This window comes from Grammomys surdaster, unplaced genomic scaffold (assembly GCF_004785775.1).
Source record: "Grammomys surdaster isolate TR1022 unplaced genomic scaffold, NIH_TR_1.0 233, whole genome shotgun sequence".
NCBI lineage: Eukaryota > Metazoa > Chordata > Mammalia > Rodentia > Muridae > Grammomys > Grammomys surdaster.
This window is the reverse complement of record NW_021604678.1, coordinates 6,543,855-6,565,151: the sequence shown is the minus strand read 5'-3', so window position 1 is coordinate 6,565,151 and position 21,297 is coordinate 6,543,855. Positions and strand designations below refer to the sequence as shown.

General features: G+C 38.9%; 1 protein-coding gene across 2 annotated transcripts in view; it reads right to left on the bottom strand.

Moving 5' to 3' along the window:
* Positions 1–21,297, bottom strand: part of Antxr2 (ANTXR cell adhesion molecule 2) — a 132,910-nt gene that overhangs the window by 107,683 nt on the left and 3,930 nt on the right. For both annotated transcript variants that reach the window (XM_028773658.1, XM_028773659.1), the window contains 4 exons: positions 6,233–6,314; positions 5,658–5,765; positions 5,440–5,508; positions 4,573–4,653 (listed from right to left, as the gene is read on the bottom strand). In XM_028773658.1, coding sequence (XP_028629491.1) covers positions 4,573–4,653; positions 5,440–5,508; positions 5,658–5,765; positions 6,233–6,314 — 340 coding nt within the window. The remainder of the gene's footprint in view (positions 1–4,572; positions 4,654–5,439; positions 5,509–5,657; positions 5,766–6,232; positions 6,315–21,297) is intronic.

The window sequence follows — 21,297 nt, the reverse complement described above, 5'->3', positions numbered from 1 at the left end:
TATAGGCTGTCGCACAGACAGATCAATTGCTCCATTGTACATGGGTGTAGATGACTACTTCCCCAGCTTCTCAATAAATGTTTTCCATTCCAACCTCTCAGTCCTCTAAAACATCTAACCATTTAATGAAATACAATTCATCACTTCCCTTCCATAGACAAAGCTTCAAGTTCGGGATAGATCAGGGTATATGATTGTCTACATGGCTTCATAGCAACAGGGTGGAAGTTATACCTGCTGCTCCTCCAACTGCAGCATCACTGTCTCCAATTGTTCACCATCTCTCACAATGACAATTGTGAGAGAATGTGAGCACATGACTCCATTCTAGAAATCACCCTATCCATTCCTGTTTGTTGTTCTTTTGTTTTGTCTTGTTTTGTTTTGTTTTGTATTTTTATTGGATATTTTATTTACATTACAGATGTTATACCCTTACCCCACTTCTCCTCCCCCAACCAGGAACCTCCATCTCATCACACCTCCTACTGCTTCTATGGGGATATGTCCCCACCTACCCCCCCAACTCCCACCTCCCCACCCTCGAATTCCCCCACACTCAACATCCAGCCTTCATGGGATCAAGGATCTCCTCTTCCACCTATGCCTGACAAGGCCATCCTCCCCTACATATACAGCTGGAGCCATGGGTCTCTCCCTATGTGCTCCCAGGCTGGTGGTTTAAACTCTAGGAGCTCTGGTTGGTTGGTATTGTTGCTCTCCTCTTGGGGCCACAAACCCTTTCAGCTCCTTCAGTCTTCTAACTCCTCCATTGGGAACCCCTTGATCAGTTCAATGGTTAGCTGTGAGCATCAGCCTCTGAATATGTCAGACTCTGGCAGACCTCTAAGGAGACAGCTATATCAGGCTCTTGTCAGCATGTACTTCCTGACTTCCATATCAGCATCTACCTTTGGTGACTGCACATGGGATGGATACCCAGGTAGAATGGTCTCCAGACAGCCCCTCCTTCAGTTTCTGTCCCTCACTTTGTCTCTATATTTGCTCCCTTGAGTATTTTGTTGCTCCTTCTAAGAAGGACCCAAGCACTCCCACTTGGTCTTCCTTCTTTATGAGCTTCATGTGGCCTGTGAGTTGAATCTTCGGTATTTCTAGATTCTGGGCTAATATCCAATAATCAGTGAGTGAATACCATGTGTGTTCTTTTGTGATTGGCTTACCTCACTCAGGATGATATTTTCTAGTTCCATCCATTTACCTAAGAATTTCTCAAATTCATTGTTTTTAATAGCTGAGTAATACTCCATTGTGTAAATGTACCACATTTTTTGTATCCATTCCTTTATTGAAGTACATCTGGGTTCTTTCCAGTTTCTGGCTATTATAAATAAGGCTGCTATGAACATAGTGGAGCATATGTCCTTGTTATATGTTGGAACATCTTCTGGGTATATACCCAGGAGTGGTATAGCTGGGTCCTCAGGTAATGCTATGTCCAATTTTCTGAGGAACCGCCAGACTGATTTCCAGAGTGGTTGCACCATCTTGAAATCCAACGAACAATGGAGGAGTGTTCCTCTTTCTCCACATCCTTGCCAGCATCTACTATCACCTGAGTTTTTGATCTTAGCCATTCTGACTGGTGTGAAGTGGAATCTCAGGGTTCTTTTGATTTGCATTCCCCTGATGACTAAGGATACTGAACATTTCTTTAGGTGCTTCTCAGCCATTCAAGTTTCCTCAGTTGAGAATTCTTTATTTAGCTCTGTACTCCATTTTTAATAGGATTATTTGGTTGTCTGGAGTCTAATTTCTTGAGTTTTTTGTATATATTGGATATTAGCCCTCTATCATATGTAGGATTGGTAAAGATATTTTCCCAATCTATTGGTTGTCATTTTGTCCTATTGACTGTGTCCTTTGCCTTACAGAAGTTTTGCAATTTCCTGAGGTCCCATTTGTCAATTCTTGATCTTAGAGTATAAGCCACTGGTGTTCTGTTCAGGAACTTTTCCCCTGTGCCGAAGTATTCGAGGCTCTTCCCCACCTTCTCTTCTATTAGTTTCAGTGTGTCTGGTTTTATGTGGAGGTCCTTTATCCTCTTGGACTTGAGCTTCGTACAAGGAGATAAGAATGGATCAATTTACACTCTTCTCCATGCTGACCTCCAGTTGAACCAGCACCATTTGTTGAAAATGTTGTCCTTTTTCCACTGGATGGCTTTAGCTCCTTTGTCAAAGATCAAGTGACCATAGGTGTGTGGGTTTGTTTGTTGTTCTACTTGAACCTACATGACCATAAGACAGATCCTGGGTTCTAAATGTACCTTCCATTTCACTTACAAAATGAAACCCATTCAAATACCTGCAAATATTCATACTCTTAATCCATGCTTCCTGGAGAAATGTGTTCTCTAAATCACTGAGCTCAGTCCACTCTGGTCATGTGTGCTTTGTTTATAGTTACAGTTACTCCCTTTGTAAGAGCCCTGTTCAAATCCCACCATGGAAAGCTTTCTCTAATGTTACATACCTAAACAACTCCATCTTTATGTCAATAGACACTCCATCCATGGTTGCATCAGACACCAATTGTAATCTTAGTTTCTTTTCCATTCCTGAGGTGACTACATCTCCCCTCCTCTCACTGATCTGAAAGACTTAAGTGTTCTTATTTGCTTCATTGCTGAGCTTTCTTTAAATACACTCTATAGTACAGTGTTAGCCATTGGTTTGGTAAAGCATAATAAATAGAAGAATGTCTTCTATCTGTCCTCAGTATGTGGAAGATATGCTAGATTTATTGTAAGTAGCAAACATATATTTCAAATAAAGCAATAATGTGTAATTATAAAATAAAATTCAAGTTTAAGGGAAAATAGGCTCCTATATATCCTTAGGGACTGAGCAATTTCTGTCCTCAAAGAAGAGATGAAGTATTTGTGCTGTATCTTATTTCTACAATGAGAGCCACAACCCCCTACTTATCATGACATGGATAAACATATCAAGCATTAGTGAGTTCAGACAGCTTGTAAAAGTTCCAGCTTCTACCTGAAGATCCTGTGAGGTTTCCCCAGAGGCCTGTTCCTTTGGGTAACAAAATACCTGACTCTAACCTGTCAAGGTACCCATCAGCACCCTCCAGATGTAATGAGAATGATTTTATTGTCAAATTTTGTGCCTAAAATGGATCACTCTTTCTAATTCCCTGATGATTCTTTTCAATATAACTTATTCAAGCTAACATCCACCAAGAACTGCACTGTACTTTAATCACATTCTAAAGTTTTCCTGGAGGGAAAAATAACTGTATTTCAATCCCACAACAATAGTTTCGGAAAGCTGGGCTGTCATCTGGAAGATTCTGAATCGATCGTCATGTGCATAGAACAACAAAAATAAAAATCAAAGACAGTAATCCAGAGAGATCGTTACATGCACATCCCTAAGCACAATAAAATACCTATTAAAAATACACACCACTGACCAGTTTATTGGGAATCAATTATTCATCCCTCTCCTTGGATTTTTAAAATTTACATCATATTGTTACTTACCCTGAACTTTGCCATAAAACTTAACTATTTTTCACATTGCAATTTTTCCCTAAAAATCAAAACTAATAATCTACTAAAAGTCCTGTAATGATTTAATCTCTGTTCCATTCTGCATTTACATTTCAGATGTCCACTAGATGTGACTGAACCAAATTATGTCTTCTCCAAAAACTCCATTAGTTCTTGTAAAGCCTTCATACTACTAAAACCAAAGCCAATAAATCTCACCCTGTCTATCTGAGAATGATCTTCAAGGGGAAATTTAAGATGCCCGAGCCAAATGTTGGAAGTGAGATACTTCTCCCCTTAATAAGTGCCTAAAGATTAAAGGAAAAGATTTTGCTTAGGGAATATATATTCACTTGCAGTTTAGGGTGATGTTTACCAAATATCATAAATACTTAATAGCAACTGTTCCTAGTGCTTCTAGCAAAAGGCAGTAAAACGAAACATAAACCTCCACAGCAAGAGCCAGAGCCCGACTCCAAATTTCATTCCTCGCCTTCCCCGCCAGACCCCACTCAGGAGAGCCGGAGTCTAACAGTCACCAGGGAGGATGCTGCCGAATCCCAAATAGAGATATTATGTGCCCTGGGGAAACTATTAATCACTTCAACGGGAGGAACAACTATAGTCAGAGCCTGAGCCACCGGATCGAGTTGCCTGTCTAATCAGTGAACAGGCTGGAAAGAGGCCCTCACCACGAATTCCAATCAATTTTTTTTATTTCACATTTCTCCTATAAAGCCTGGAGAAACTCTAAAGGTAGAAGATGGTTAACTCTGTGCTGAAAGGGTGGAGATGTCTGAGGCAATTTCTGAAAATCGTCAACTAGAAATGCCAGCCTAGGATCACAAAGAACATGCGGAAGACAGTGGCAAATCTCACCAACAAAAGAAATCCAGATCTTATGTCCTGTTTGCAGCAACAAACACAGCTCACTCTCCTTTCGCTAAATACTGCCCACCTGCTCCACGTGCAAAAATCGCTCGTATAGCTTAAAACACGTGTTGTCAAGTTCCCAGCCTTCTGGGTCTGAGAGGCATACTTACAGAGTTGATGATCCCTTTAAGAGCTTGGAATCCACCTTTGACAGGGAAAACTTGGTCCTTGGAATCAGCAATTTTTTCCAGCTTTAAAAAGAAGATGAAGACTTAAGGAGAAGCTGAGGTACACAGCTCTTTATAGTTTAAACTCACATGGAAAAATTCATGGTTACATTCATCTGAAAACTTACTGCCTATAATTCATTCATTCTGTGATATATTACACTTGTTTTAATGAATATATATATGTACATATATAATGTATACACACACAAATATACACACAAGACAGTGTTATATAACTGTACATTACAGTCAAAACTCAAGGCCTACAACTATGGTGAGGAGGCCAATTTTCCTCCAGAGATACTACCATGAAATGAACTAAAGTCACTGGCTACAAAGCCAAAGTAGCATAGATGTCTAACTGCTGTCTAACAGCAGGAGAGTCGCTATTTTAGCCATTTCTTCACACAGAAATGTAAAGGTAAAATGATTTGTACGAAAACTTCATGAAAAAAATAGATTTATATGAAAAATCTTAAAGATTTCTCAATGGACTCATCAAATTCCCACACAAGAGAAAAATTTCAAATCAAAATAAGAATTCTAGATAAAACTATCACCATTGTCTCACCAATTAAAGTAAAGGGATATTTGCATGGTATTAATGTAAGCATTTATCTCCTTTTAAGATCCTCACCAAATAAACATTCAAGAAATTTATTTTGAGTTTAATTTTCCGTTTTTAGGAGAGCTCAAAACACAAGTCATTTTATGCAAAATCTCCCCATAAGCCACAGCAAAAGAGTTCATCTAAATACCTTTAAGGCAAGCTAGTGAGTTACAGTTTCCAGGTGTGTCTTAACTCACCTGAGCTTGTTCAAAATCCAAGACCCCAACACAGTAAACACTAGCGCCAAGCGACCTGGACTTCTTTGCCTATGAAGTAACAAAAATAGAAGAGAGATGGAGGGGAGAGGGAGGGAGGGAGGGAGGGAGGGAGGGAGGGAGGGAGATTCAAATAAGCTACATGTGCACACACAGCAAGGTGCACTTTGGGTGTGTACAAAGCCCAGCTTAGCACTCACCTCGTTCTCTGCATATGATGGTACCAGGCCGTCCAGCTTACCATCTGTCAAAGCAATTATGATACTGGAGGTTTTTAAGCCTCCTGCATTTTGAATTTGTTCATTTGCCTGAAAATGAAGAATAATTATACAACTGACAATTTCATTTTCACTTTTAACCAGCACTGTCTGTGAAGCTGAATGCACAGGTCTGACAAAATAAAGATATTAAGGGCTACAAGATAGTACATATATATTTATATGAATTAATTTACAAAACTGGGTATTTCTGTTAGCCTTTTTATTGGAAATATGTGTGTATTCATATAAAAGCGTCACTATACCCAGGTTCCTGTTACACAGCTTTTTATACCTATGATTGATTAATCTGAAACTAACCACAGAGGGAAACAGACTTGTTAGGAGACAAGTTGCAAACAAACTTTTCCTATCAACACTCAGAAAATGGTGTTTTCTACCAGCCTCATGTCTAGGATGGACTAAACCAATGAAAAAATAGACATATACATGGAAAGGGATTTTTCCTTATAATAAGATTTTTCTGTCTACCTAGTTCAAAATGTAGGATAACTTACAAGCTTTAGTCCTTCGTGGATGTATGTCTCTCCGACTGGCTTAACGGCTTTTAAATCCTCCAGTCCTTTGTCAATTTTGTATCTGAAAAGAAGAAGATTGAGCAAAGACCATAACAACACTTTTTGAATAACTTAAGTCTCCACCAGTAAGAAACAAAAGAAAAGATGTGGCCTTTGAGTTCAGATGCTTCTCATCCTTTCTATCATGCTAATAGGCATGTGGTAACTTATGGATTTTAACCATGTCCTCCTAAAGGCACTAATAGGTCATGGAATCAAAGCCCATCATACACTGATGAGCCAGGAACCTTTGATGACACTTGCTTCATCAAGTGGTAAGGACTCCAGTATGCTTCCTCTCATACAAATACAAAAGTGAAGTATTTCAGCCTCTCTACTGGTCACACTCACCCCACCTCCCCGAAAGGGAACACTGCGTCCTCATCTTATAGACTCTTACAAACTTTTACAGACTAATAGTCACCCTTCTGCATAGAAAGTGATATGTTCTACTTCAGTCTAAAGCTCTTACATCTCAGGACTTCACTGTTAGGGGACCTAACACACACTGTTCACACACTCAGGTACCTGAATATTCTTTTGAATATAGTAGAAACTTAATACAAATTTGACTAATGAATAAATGAGTGAATGAATGAATGAATAAACAGATAAATGGATGAATGGACAAGAAGACCATGCACTCTTGTTAGAGAATGTGAATGAGATGAGAAAAGTAAATAAACATCTTTTTCCTCCTCCTCCCTCATCTCCTCTTCCTCCTCATGTTATTTTTCTTCTTAAAAACAGTCTCACTATGTAGCCCTAGATGATCTAGAACTCACTGTGTAGACCAGGCTAGCAAAGCCATGTGCTTCTACCTCTGGAGTGCCAGGATTAAAGGAATGGATCACTGCTAGGAACGTGCCCAGCACCAGTTCTCTCTGGAAGGCAGCAGATGGGGAGCAGCTGTGGTGATTGGGGTTATGGATAGCAGACCCCAGTGACAGTGATGGGCAATTTACAGGGTCAATACTGCTGATGGAACAAAGCTTCGTTCTATGTAGCTGGCAAGAATGCCTACCAAGAAACTCTGAACTCCTTCAACTCTTAAGTGTACATCATATATAGACAGATAGACATTTGATAGCAGCAGGGAATTAAGTAAAGGATTAACTGTTAGAGTTTCTTTCTCTTTTGCCCAGGAACCTCTCCCTGGCCAGGAAAGTGGCTTGGACTTTTTAACTCTTTGTGAACCAGAGAGAAAAGAAAGGAAAAATAATTAAACTCCTTTACAGAGGCAATATGCACAGACTCACACATGCTCATACACATATACATTTTGATTGGGCCTGACCACCTGTCTCAATCAACTCCACAAGTATTTATGCACACTTATATATATACACATATATAGAGAGATAAACAGACATATACATATATACATTTGGTAGATGGGGCTGAGACACAAATACCATACATATACATTTGGTGGGTGGATGTATGTATGGATGGATGGACGGATAGATGGCAGAGGCCCCCAAACCACCACATTATTTCTTTTCTCTGGCCTTTTTACAGACAAAGTTCTTAGAAAATACCTCATAGATAAAATGTTACACAAAAGGGGGAGTTACAGAAGGATGTGGATAGTAAGTTTACAGCAGTATTTTATTCTATAAGCTCATTATAACTTCACAGCAACAGTTCCACGTGGCCTTGCTTTATCATAGTGCACACCTGTGGCTTCATCCATACACCTGACCTAGAATAAATGTTCTTCCTTGATCACAGATTTGTTCCAAGCCTATTTTTCTTTTCAGTGTAATTGTGAAAGCTCATTGTGTTCTTTATTATGCAGCCTTTAATATTTTATGAAGAATGGGCACATTCTATTCTTGATTCTAAGTTTATTATATCTTTCTGGCAAAACAACTAAAACCATCTCTTAAAGCTTTCTTCCTAAAATTACTTGAATCAAATCAGGAAAGCTATAAAATCATTTACTCATATAAGCATTATTAATTCATGAGAGTTCATCTTTACCTTGATTTGTAAGGAATTTGCTCAATCGGGTGAGCTAATGCCTAGGAACCCTTAGGCTATGTAATAGTGATTGGAACTTCATATCAGCAATAAGAAGCAATCCTGGGATAAAATCTCTTGAAACCTTGCCTCTCAGAGCTCACCAAATGTAGACCATACAAAACTGTTGGGCCATCTCCAGGAAAGGCACCTTAGCCTCTCCTAGATGGCTCCGGACAGACTGCAATCTCTGGCAGAGTCCTTTTCACCATAACTGATTTATTGCACCAGTGGAAAATATCTAAATGGAATATGTCTGTAAAGTTATTAAAAGCTATTTCATATGAATGTGTAAAGGAAGACCCACATTTTATGGTTTTAAGTATTTTTATCAAAATCTCTTTTTAAACAATCTAATAATCCGAAGAGATAAAATATTGTTACAAAAATAGCTCAAATATATTCAATTTGGGGAGGGGTTTTATTTTGTTTTTGCATTAGTAGGTTTGTTTGTTATGACCCCTAGGTTGGTTTTGAACTCAGTACCCTCTGTTTTAACTTCCTGAGTACTGGAATCACAAGCATGTGTCAACCTTACCTTGTTTAAGTGTTAATTTTGTAGAAATCTTTTTGTTTTGCTTTGCTTTTGTTCTCTGAGACAGGGTTCCTCTGTGTAGCAGTGGCTGTCCTGGAACTCACTCTGTAGACCAGGCGGGCCTCAAACTCACTGAGATCTGCCTGCCTCTGCCTCCTGAATGGGATTAAAGGCTTGTGCCACTGCCACCATCCAGCTTGAAATGTTCATTTTAAAGGTTCAAAGAAGATCTTTATTTTTTTTAAAGTTTAACTCTTAGTTTTTAATAGAAGTAAAAAGAACTTTAATTGTAAAAATGGAACTATCAATAGAATTAATATCCTTTAAGGAAACAGTGGATAGTGTCCATATCACTGGGGATAACCAACAAAAGAGGTGGATTATAAAAATAATATCATCCTAATATCAAAGATGGTTGTGGAGTCTTACAAAGAATTCCACGTATACATTATATGTATGCATTTGTTTGTAACACATGGTTATGACACATAAAATTAATAAGAAACATATTAAATGTTTCAATAAGCCATGCACCAGTGTTTCACACATTTTAAAAGTAACTAATTGATTATATTTTAATAGCATTAATGCTTGGTTTAAAAAGCCACCTACTCAAAGTCTTTAACTGATTTTACTACACTCCAGCTTCTATCCACATCTATATTCAAATTTTACTATGATAAAACATAATCTCTTATATCATTTCACCTAACTAATTAACTTAAATGTTCACATCTCAGTAAAACCAGAGGTTTGATATAGCTACCTCTGCCATCAATTGCTGATGTAATCATTTGTTCTGAACCTGCTACTTATTATAATGCCTCTTGCAAAATAAGTGCCTAATAAAATTTCAATCTTCTGTAGGAAATAATCATAGTTCTGTAGACGACGCAGCAAATACCATAATGTATAAGTTCGCTTTGTGTAAATATTTATATTTGAGATCTATGGAAACGACTTGAAACTGATTTTGTCTGAGTAGAGATAAATATCAAATACTTGGTATTTCCCCGAAATGAGTGGCAGTGTGTCCTCAAGCATTAATGTTTGCTGTCAAACGGGAGAGAGACAACTGATGTGCAAGCTTACACAAACAGAATCTGTGTGGTAAAAATAGCCATCCCATTGGCTCAGGCCCACTCACCACTGCATGTAAGAGCCTGAAGCATGAGCAAGCCTGAGTAGAAGGAGCCCATTAGTGTGGGATTCAGTCTTTTCCAGCCACTGCTAGTTCAGTCGGATAACAGAGAACATAGCAAGGGTTTCCATCTTTAATGTGCCTACCACCCGCATGCCCTTCCATACTGCATGGTGGTCCACCATGTTTGTATGACAAAGACATAGAGGTAAAGTGCTCCTTCCCCAGGGCCAGTGACATGGGCACACATGGGGCAGCTGTGGGCCACCTACAACAGTAAGTATCCAGGCTGTCAGTCTCTTTAGGGAAACTAGAACCCAGGCCAAGACAGGCCAGATAGCAAGGGGCTTTGAACATGTAAACATTCTAAGTCTCTCTGTCAACAAGTGAGAAGCAATAGGATGCTGTAGATGAAGGACAGAAATCTTACGCTCACGAAGCTGGGACAGAGGATTGTAAAGGAGAGAGAAACAAGTGGGGAGAAAATTGGGGTAGGAAATGGTGGGGCTGTGAAGAGATGCTCACAGTCATGTCATCTTGAAAGCCCCATTTCATGCGCTTCCTTCGATGTAATGCTGTGTCAAATACTAGGAAGGGTAATATTGAAACCACATCAGTATTTGTTTGAAACTGTTGCCCAGGATACTGTTATCATCTGAAAGCCCATGAGGCCCCACAGCTGCTGTCACCTTTGAGTACTTGCTAAGCACTTCCTCCTTTCTGCTTTTCACAACTGTGAATGTCTATTCATCTTTCTTCTCCTTTATCGAAATAGATTCTTTTCTTATACAATATATCTTGATTCCAGTTTCCCCTCGCTCTAGTCCTCCCAGTTCCTACCCACCTCCTTTCCCATCCAGATACACTCTGTTCCTGTCTCTCTTTAGAAAAGAAAAGCCTTCTAGGAGCTTGTGTCAACTTGTGTCTTGCCCGGAATGCCAAGAAGCCTGCAAAAAATGTCTTAATCAGTCACAAAAGTCTGTTCTTATAGCTACCTACATATTTAATCTTGTTTTTCAGGATCTTACCTAGTTTTACATGGTATATTCATGTTATTATGCCCCAAGAAGACTCAAGCATGTTTTGGAAAGGGGCAAGACTAAAACCAATACAAGTGTTTATTAAACATCTGTTTGTTGTTTGTACATTTTTAACTGAGAACTATAGATCAAACCCCCATAATCAACTAGAGAAAGATGGAGGGAAGAGACAAAGAAGAGAGGAAGAGAGGGGGATGGGGAGACAGAGGAGAACCTAAACACTAGCTCTTACATGAAACATTGAAGTCTAGCAGGGTCACTCAAATGTCTCTGCTGAGGAGAAAGGAAAGTGGGGAGGGGAGGGGAAAGGAAGGGAAGGAAAGGGTAAAGAAGAGAAAGAACGCCTTTGTGTGTTATAGTAAGAACTTCCTAGCTTACCTAATTTCAACACTGGCCATGTTTTTGGAGCGCCCCTTTGCTTACCCAGTTGATCATTCAGTTCTACTGGAGGAGTCTGGACCAAACAGGATAGTCCCTTAAACCATAGCTAGAGTTTCTGGAATGGCATAGATCAAGATCGGCACAGACTGATAGAAAGAACATAGATTAATTTTCAAAGCCAACCTTGTTTCCTCATCTGTAAAACATTTTCTTGACAGAGCCTTTATGGGAATGGATGGTGAATGATAAGTCCTTGAGGGAGCTAAGGTCACTGAGTCACACCTCCAGTTCATCACAATCTGTTAGAATGACTCTGTTCACCCAGTTCACTCTCTTCCTGACTGCAACCAGCGCTCACACACGCAAAGATCAAAAGAGGAAGTAGAGACCGAGAAGGAAGCGCAGACAAAAGAGGAAGTAAGAGAAAAAATGTGAACAGTTACATCAAAGCTTTGACAAGGGGAAGGTACCAGAGAAAATTATGAGTGGCCCCCAAACTCACGGGGTACCTACCATAACAGCAAATGCAACCAACTACAGACTGAATTATTTCTTTAAACTCAGATTTGGAGACAAAGTTCATATCCCAACCTGGCTTTAAACTCATGATCCTCCTGCCTTAATCTCTAAGTGCATTAGATCACAATGTCTACAACACATTTGCACATTTGTAAAAAACCTATTTTTTACTGGACAGATACTGGCTTTCGTTCTTGTCACTAGTCCTGAAACAACTGTTGGTTAGCATAACAGTTATTTGAATAGACATATATATGTTCAACGCGATAAGTAGTCTGTAGATGGTGGAAGAAGGCACTGAGGACAATACATGTGGGTTACATCCAAATACTACTGTCTTAGTCAAACCATTTTAGCATTTGCAGGTTTGGGTACTCAAAGCAATCCCTCCACACATACGGAGGACAATTTGTTATCGAAAGCTCTCTAATGAGGTAGGATGACCCTGGTGTTGGAATAAATCAGAGATGAATTGAAATCCCCGATTCTAAGAGTAACATACTGTATGCCCACAAGCAGTTACGTAACTTTCTAGAATCCGGTTTTAATACCAATGAAGTATAAATAGCAACATCTATCTGAATTTTTGTTTTCATTAAGTAGAGAGATACATGACATCATTCAGCAGCACTGAGCATCCAGAACATTGTAAGGACTTAGACACAATGTATAACCAGAAGGATTCAAAATGAGTAGGGCCCAAAGCAGAAGAATTTCCATTTTCTCTTTAGACTCCTGTGATACTCTTCTAGAAAACCTGTATATGGTGACACAGGCTGGACTCCTGGTAACACAATGGTGAATCTGACAGACCCTAAAGCCTGGCTGTGTGGCCTCAAAGCATGTGAACCTGAGGTAGGTATGTCACACTTGTAGCCTTGGCTGTCTCATATAGGATTTACTAGAATAGTGATAACACCCCAGATCATCTGCTGGTCAACCTTCAGTTCTTCCTTCATTGCTCCCTGAACCAAGTAACAAACACAACACTGAGGCCAACCATTAGACCTTAGCCTTAACTGGCAGCTCTTGTATGGCCTGCTGATCTAATGTATGGCAAGTTAGGGAGTCTCCCTTGTCCTTTATTCTCACCACCTGAAAGTAGATATAGCATAACAAATAGGTGACATAACAAAGTTGGTTTAAAACTAAAGGTACTGTTGCATGTAGAGTATTCCGTGTGATGTGAAGATGTCCTTAATTACTGACTGTTGATATTTATTCAGTTACTCCTGCTTCTGCATCCATGGTGGAGAACTTAAGTGTGAACAATCAGTTCATCACAGTCTGCATACTCTCTTGAAACCCTCTCAAACCTTGTATTAGTCCTTCAGAACACAAGGAAGGATTGTTATGTTTTGTCTAAGTCTGCAAACTACAAATACCGTGCACAATGTCTTCCACATTCCCTTGGATAGTAAATATAAGCAATTTCAAAATGTACAAATTCAGAAATACCTTATGAAATAGCAGTACCCTCTAGCAAATGTAAAACTCTACAGTTTGGCTATTACTATCATTTTTCACCCATTATTCATGCTTAAGTATTTGGGAGTTGGAATTTGAGGGCACTATCTGATCTAGAGAAGGGAAAGGAAGTCTATTATAACCCAAGGGATAAAAGAAACAGTAGCAAAAGAAGAATGCACTGCTGTTAAGAAAAAGCACTTTACACAAAAGGCAAAGAGGAACAAGAGAAGGATTAATGACTAATAAAAAAGCAAAAGACATACTACAAAGGAGTTCCTAGTGACTCAGGTTCCAGAGGCACCAAAGAAGTGCAAGTTATTTTCTTTGCCCTTGGCTGCTTACCGTAACTAGATGATAAAACCCTATTGCTGAAGACACCATTCACTTTGGACGTAGGAGACAGAGACGCCAACCTAGAACTCACCAGGGAGCTCTGTCCTAATGACATTATGCCAGGGGGCACTGTGCAGGTAGCAAGGGGAGAAAAACATCAATAGTCTTACCCAGCACTGGATCATACATGTTACAATACCAGCCTACCCAGCAAAATGTGGCCACATTCAATAGTGGTGTATAGTTATGGATTAATAAATTACTATCTAATTGGCTGTGATGCCTGCTTCATAGGATTTTATGCCTGATACTATAAGCCTTGTCAAAAAACATATGAGTGGGCAGAGCATGGGTACAAGGAGAAGCAGGTATTGTTTTCTGAATGATCATGATGTCAAAGTACATTCTAAATATTCATGCTTATGTCTGTCAAACTGATCTCAACTTCGATCAGAGATTCTTTTGTCGGTGGGTAATGGTTAATGTGGCGACTCAAAATTGGTCAGCATGATCAGTATAAATAAAATGAATGGATGGACCTAGAGAAGATCCTTGAGTGAGGTAACCCAAACTCAGACAGACAAACATGTCATGTCCTCTCCCATCTGTGGTTCCTAGCTCCAGATCTTCATATGGGAGTGGACCACATGGATGAAATGCAAAATCCAGAAAAACATAAAGAGATGGTTGGGTGGCTTGGGACAGGAGTAGCAGGGTACAGGTGACATGAAGTAGAAAACATGATAGCTGAGAGAAAGGAGAGCAATACAGGAGGTAAGAGGGGGACAAAGCACAAATGACACCAAGGTTGTTCTTCAAACCACTCAAAAATTAGTGTAAAGATGTGATTCCTTCTCACTATACTGTTCACTGACTGGGCAGGGCTGACTCATCACGTGTGGCCACTGAGGAATCCGCAGTAACTAGGAGGGCGGATGGCTTCACTCACAGGGTTGGCAAGGTAGAACTGGTACTGACTCCGATGCTGGCCATGAACTCAGCTCAGCTATGCCTGGTTCTACTGTTCATGGGTAGGCTGCGATTTCCCTAAGCACAGTTGTATCAGGGTGGTCACAGTGGAAGTTTTCAAAGACCATGACAAGAGAAGCAACCATGCCTTGTTGAATTGTAGGCTTAGAACTGGAGCTAACAGCATGTCATACTCAGGTCTGCTGAATGTTGTGGCCGGTCAGTCCCAGGCTTAACACAGACTTTAGAAATCATGTGAACAGAACATGTGAGTATCTTCTAGTCTATCGTCGTAGGACATGGTAGACTCTCACTATAATTCACATCAAATCCTGCCTGTTGTTTACTCTGAATATCACTCTAAGTCCTACATTTGTGGTATAGAGTCTAAACCAAAAAATACAAAGGAGTGCTCTAGGATCTGAAAATACTTGCTCATCATGTCCCCGTTACTCTGATTTTATGAAAGGTTTTTTTCGATTTAGCCTGCATTTTCTATTACTCTGGCCTTGAAGTTCAATCATTTCTCTACTCACTGTCCTACTGGGCTATTGGAGTTGACCCCTGCATTTTACCACTTCTGTGTGTTCGGGTTTGTCCACCAAGCATGAGTAAAAGTGTAATGAGTTTGTCATTTTCACTGCGTACATCATCAGAACATAGAAGCTGCCATAACTAGACACATCCAGGGGCCAAGTCTGTGGCCAAAGCAGACTTTTATAAACAGAAAAGTTCCCTAGTAGAATATTTGTTAATTAATAATAAATTTAAATAAATAAATAAATAAAATCTTAAAAAAAAAACAACAGGCCAAGTACGGTCATGTTCTCGCCCCAGTTCACTGACTTGTAAGAACAGAGTAATACAGAAGATGATGTTTTCAGACTATAAAAGACTCTGATTCATTTGAAAAGTACAGAAGGGGAACATGGGCAGCCTGAGTCAGCACGGTACACTGAAGTGTTTGTGTGTAGTGTCAGGCCAGGGTGAACCCAACTACCAACCTGAGCCTCTGTAACAAAAAGGCCCTTGAAATCTTTGATCTTCCATGACCAACATGACACAGAATAAGCCTGGGCTAACCTTCAACTCCAATTCCCCTTAGTGTCTATGTAACTAATCATTAAAATGTAAAGAGAAAGAAAATAACTATGAAAATAGGCATCTGAACTAAAGGTCATAATTGCAGACAAGGGATAAAAGCAAAGAGAGAAAAGCAAGCAGTCACAGATCTTCGGGTGCACCCAGTAGGTGTTAAATCCTTCACTAGAGCTTTTCAGGCTCAGTGCTCTGTCACCTGAACACTTCTCAATGGTTGGGACACATAGCTCCTTCTGTGGAGCTCCAAACTTGGGCTCGATTCATTAAGTAACACACCCATGTCATCCAGACACTACAGAGCTTCTATGCCCACTTGGCCCAAGGGCCGATCTCTTCACTAGCAAGGCGAATGTGGGTCCTCCAAAATGAATGTCTTCTAAATCTCCATACTTTTTTTTCAATCTTTCAGTTGCATTCTGATTACCCATAGCTGCAGAGTTCTGTAAGGCTCGACATTTAATTCAAGCACTTCAAGGACTTGTCTGCATGTATTCCTGTTAAATACATGAGGATTGGAATTATGATGCTCATCATATTCAGTCTCGTGCCTATAAAAGAGTCATTAACACTTTACTGCTTATCTTCCAGCCTTCTACTCCATGTGTGTTTGAATACATCCAATACATAGAGATTCTTATCTTTTTTACAAAAGAAATTAAATTCATGTTAAGTGTTCTGCAATGTGGTTATTCATTTACTATATCATATGCCTGTTTTATATCAGTACTTTGATCTACTCAACTATAATGACTGCATAGTATTCCTTCCTATATAGTATATAGTATAACAATTAAAATATGATCAATCAATGAGCATAGAGTTTGGATATAGTTTCTCATTATTACACATAGTTCGTCAGTGTCCAATGTTGTACCTATATCTGTCTCTGCTGAGTCAGTGCAAAATACGGAATCTCTTCCCTAGAAAGTTGCTACTTTTATAGATATCGACAATTTTTCTTCTAAAAACTATGTGCTAATTTATGAGTTATCAACTGTTTATCAAGAACTACTTCCCCACAAGTAAAAATTTAATTCTGTTTTTAAATAATTAGAGGAAACTCACTAAAACAATAAAAATGCATATATTATATAAACTTAATTAAATGACTTGTGTCATCTCTATACATTTGTATAAGGACTATTTTTTACTAAGTCATGTGCTCAAAATCTAAAGTCTAATTTTAGTAGATAAGTCTTCCTAAACTTGAGGCAAATATAGATAGTGAAAAGGAACTGGGAATATTTACAATTGCCATGTAAGAATAGGAATGGGGTAAGTAGCAAAAAAAACAAGTCAGTGTTTACATTACACTGGTATAATTTATATTGCTGGCCTAACTACAGTCTGCTCACTCTAAGCACTAATTTAGGCTCTGGCATCAGAAGAATTCCATCATTCAACCTGGATTTGTTGAGCTTCTGCATGAATGTAGGGGTTCTATGGTTCTTCCCTGTTCTAGGGTTGGGTATATAGGTGAACAAGATAAATAAGAACCCCATATTTTCATATACTCTAGGCTCAGGGAAATATAAATTTCCTTCCTTCCCTCCTTCCTTCCTTCACTATTAAAAAATTAAGAATAGACTTTTTGGAGATGATGGGGAAGGGTAAGGATGTCTTAAACTTGGAGGCAAGTCAAGACTTCTCTGAAGTTATAAGTGAGATGAGCTTTTGTTTTATTGGTTGGTTTAGAGTTTTGTTTGTTTATCTTTTGATATTGGGTTCAAACAAGAATCATTCTCATGAACATTCCACTACTCAGATCCATCCCCAGTTCAGGAAAGGAAAACAAGAAAAAGACCTCAGAGAAGACCCAGGATAGACCATAGGACCCAGGAGAAGACTGAATGGGCAACTGGATGGGGTTTTGGAGACATTTGTTTCTCTTCAAAGTCATTAGACTACGTTAGGCGTTAGAATGACTTAGTCTACTTAAACATTGGCTCATGCACTGCTTGGCACTTGCTACTGGGGGTCCTTAGACAAGATAGATGACTTATCTTAAAGTACAAATAATTACACAGAGTTGACAAAGGTTATGCATAGAAAGCACTTTACACATTATCTGGCAAAGAATAATTGTTCAGCAAATGTTTTTACCTAAATCATTATCACAGAATCAAATAATTATGAACAGAACTAGGAAGAAATCACTATTCACATTTATGTGAGATAGTACCTAGTAAAATTGTCAAAATTCATTCTTTTTCCATATTCTGAGAGGCTACATATTTACATACTGAATATCACCTCTGCCCTGATCCTCCAATACAGGGGTTATCAACCTTCCTAACGCAGTTCCTTTAATACAGTTCCTCATGTCATGGTGACTCCCAGCTATAAAATTATTTCATTGCTATTTCATAATTTTAATTTTGATAAATTATGAATCATAATGTAAATAATTTTAGAGAGATATTTTCCAAAAGTGTCAAAAAATATAGGTTGAGAACTACCACTCAACTATGAATCTTGGTTATTTATATATATAATCATTTCCTGACTATCTGTCTATCTATCTATCTATCTATCTACCTACCTACCTATTTATCTATTTCTATCACAAACACACACACACAAACACAAATTAGAATCCTATCTTTGTGGACTCCAAAGCCCACATATAAAGCAGACAGGTAAGTAAGTGGATCAGTGGCCTAATAGGTACATGGAGAACAAAAGTCCTGGGAACAAGAAAAAGGTGGGCATGCTTCAGATTAAGGTATTTAATGTGATAAAAATTTAAGCAATAGGTATCTAAAATGTATAACTGAAAATTGTCTGCCATGATTATGATTTTGTGGATTTATATAATGTTAGACATCATGTTAAAATCATAACAGAAGATACAGCCCTGGTGTGCATACTTATTGTTTCCCCATCTTGCTTCATCTCTTTAGCAACCCCTGAGAAACGTGAAAGAACAACTTCTTGTATTTGCCAAGATACTGAAAACTATGAGTAAGAAAACCAAAGTTGTGAAACTCTTGGTACTTTTCTTTTGCTTAATTATTACTTTTTAAATCATATGCTTAGAACTCTGTGTGTGTGTGTGTGTGTGTGTACACGTGCACACACACACACAAACCCTTGGGAAAGTTTATAAGCCATGAGAATATCAGTTTCTAGGTTTTAATATAAAGAGCCACAGAAGTCTTGGAAACAATTGTCCACTGATCATTCATCTCAACAAGAAAACTGTTTCTCTAAATTTAAAATTGTGGAGTGATTCTGGATCCAAAGATGGAGAATCACAGTTAATTTGATACCAATTCAATCAACAGAACTAGTAAAATGGTAACTTAGAAGAAAGTAGCCTTGTTATTGGAGATTGCTCTATGACATATGAAATATCACACTGTCTTAGTTGGATCTTCATAATAACTCTGAGAAAATATGGCAGATTGTGCATCTGTGTTCTGTAGACAGAGAAGCTGACACCGAGTAAGAGATTCCTCTCATTCTGTGTGTGCACATGCGTGCGGAGGTCAGAGGACTGTCATGGGTGTCACACCTCAGAAGGTATTCACTGGCTTTCTTTTTGTTACTGCTTTGAGACAGTCTCTTGTTGGTCAGGAGCTTTCTAAGTAAGCTAGGCTGGCTATTCTGCAAACCAAAGAATCCCTCTGCCTGTCTCCCAACTGCTGATATTATAAGTGTGCACTGCCACCATATTCAGTTTTTCTTTTTACATAGTATCTGAGGATTGAACTCGAATCTTTAAGCTTGCGTGCATGCACTTTGCTGACTGAGCCATCTCGCCATGTCCAAAGCTCTTATGAATACTAACATATTAGATCTTTCCTTATATTCATCAACTTCACTTCTTGCAACTATCTTATAAGGTGGGGCTTACTTTTGTCATCATTAGCAGCAGCATCTGCATAAGAAAACTGAGTCGTAAGAAGCTTGTTACTAAGCAACTTATCCTTGGCCACTCAACTAGTAACCTAGAGGGGCGGGATTTAAACTCAAGTAGAGTAAGATCCGTAACTCTTGAGTGCGTCACCATCTCGCCTCTTGAGTGACAGCTTTTTCTCCCACCAATTTCAGTCCCTTGTGCATTGGATTTAACCATCAACAAAGGACGCGTCTTGGGCTTACGTAAAAGATTTAAATCCCCTCCACACATGTCTAAACATTATCAATTTGGGCGACCAGTGACTATGTTTCATCTCCAGCGTGATGGAGAGCCCATATGCAAAGTGCCTAGCAGAAACCCTGGCACAATGTATGCCACTGTCAATTACTGAGCCTTTGACATGCCTGGCATTGTGCTAAGTGCTTTGCTATGTATATATGAATGTCATGAATATTAAAACTGTGTTTTTCTTCCTTGACTTGCTAGGTTCAAACCTGACTCTTTGGAAATTAAACTGGACAGTAAAAATATGTCCTTTTCATAAAACCAAAAATTTTTATAATGATGCACATAGGAAACTGTGTTCATGGGTTATAAGGGACTGTCAGTGTTGAAACCACATGTTCATAATAAAATAAGGAGGTAACATACAAGTGGGAATACTGAAGTCCTGAGCAGGACGCATGCTTCCTCTTCAGGCAAAGACAAACTTAGCACAAGAGTTACATATGTACACACACACATACACATTCATACACATGCACACAAATACACATAGAATAGCATAGCATAGTATAGTATTATGTAGTATAGTATAGTGTATGTATTATATATATAATTTTCCTAACCAAGTCAATGAACTGTAAACAAGTTATCTCCTTCAGCCCTTTTAAATAGTATATCTTATTGGTCTTTTGAAGCTAAAAGCTTAAGAAATAAAGGTTAAAGCATATTAACTGAGTTTTACAAAAGAAACCTAAAAACTATTTTCACAGTTATTTTTTTTTAATTCACACATTCTGCAAACCAAAGCACTGCAGTCACCCTTGCTTAAAACAGTAGATCAGAAGAGGCGAGGCAATCGCAAAATGATGTTACCTCTTTCCTTCAGTCAACAAGCATTCACTAACCAAGCTCTTGCACACTTTGTGTTAGATGAAGTGAAAATGAAGCATGGCATCCCATTTCTGACTGTAGAATCCATAGTCAAGCAAGCAAAAGTAACCCCAGGAAAGGCAGCCATGATTTAGATATGTGGATGGCTAATTCCAATGTGCCATACTATGTCAGACAGCATAAAAATGGTCACAAGAAAGAGTATGACACTGGACAGGAAAGCCACTCCTTTTCAAAGCACTGAGGGGTAAAAGGGTGTGTGTGTGTGAAGGGGGTATCTTATATGTGTGTATGTATGTGTATAGTGTCTTGTGTGTATGTGGATGTGGTCTCTTATGTGTGTATGTGAGTGTGTGTGGTGTCATGTGTGTGTATGTGTGTGTTTCTCTGCGCATGTGCATGCACGTGTGGTATCTTGTGTGTGTATGTGTATAGTGTCTTGTGTGTATGTGAATGTGTATGGTGTCTTGTGTGTCTGTGTGTGTGTGTGTACGCGTGCGCGTGCGCATG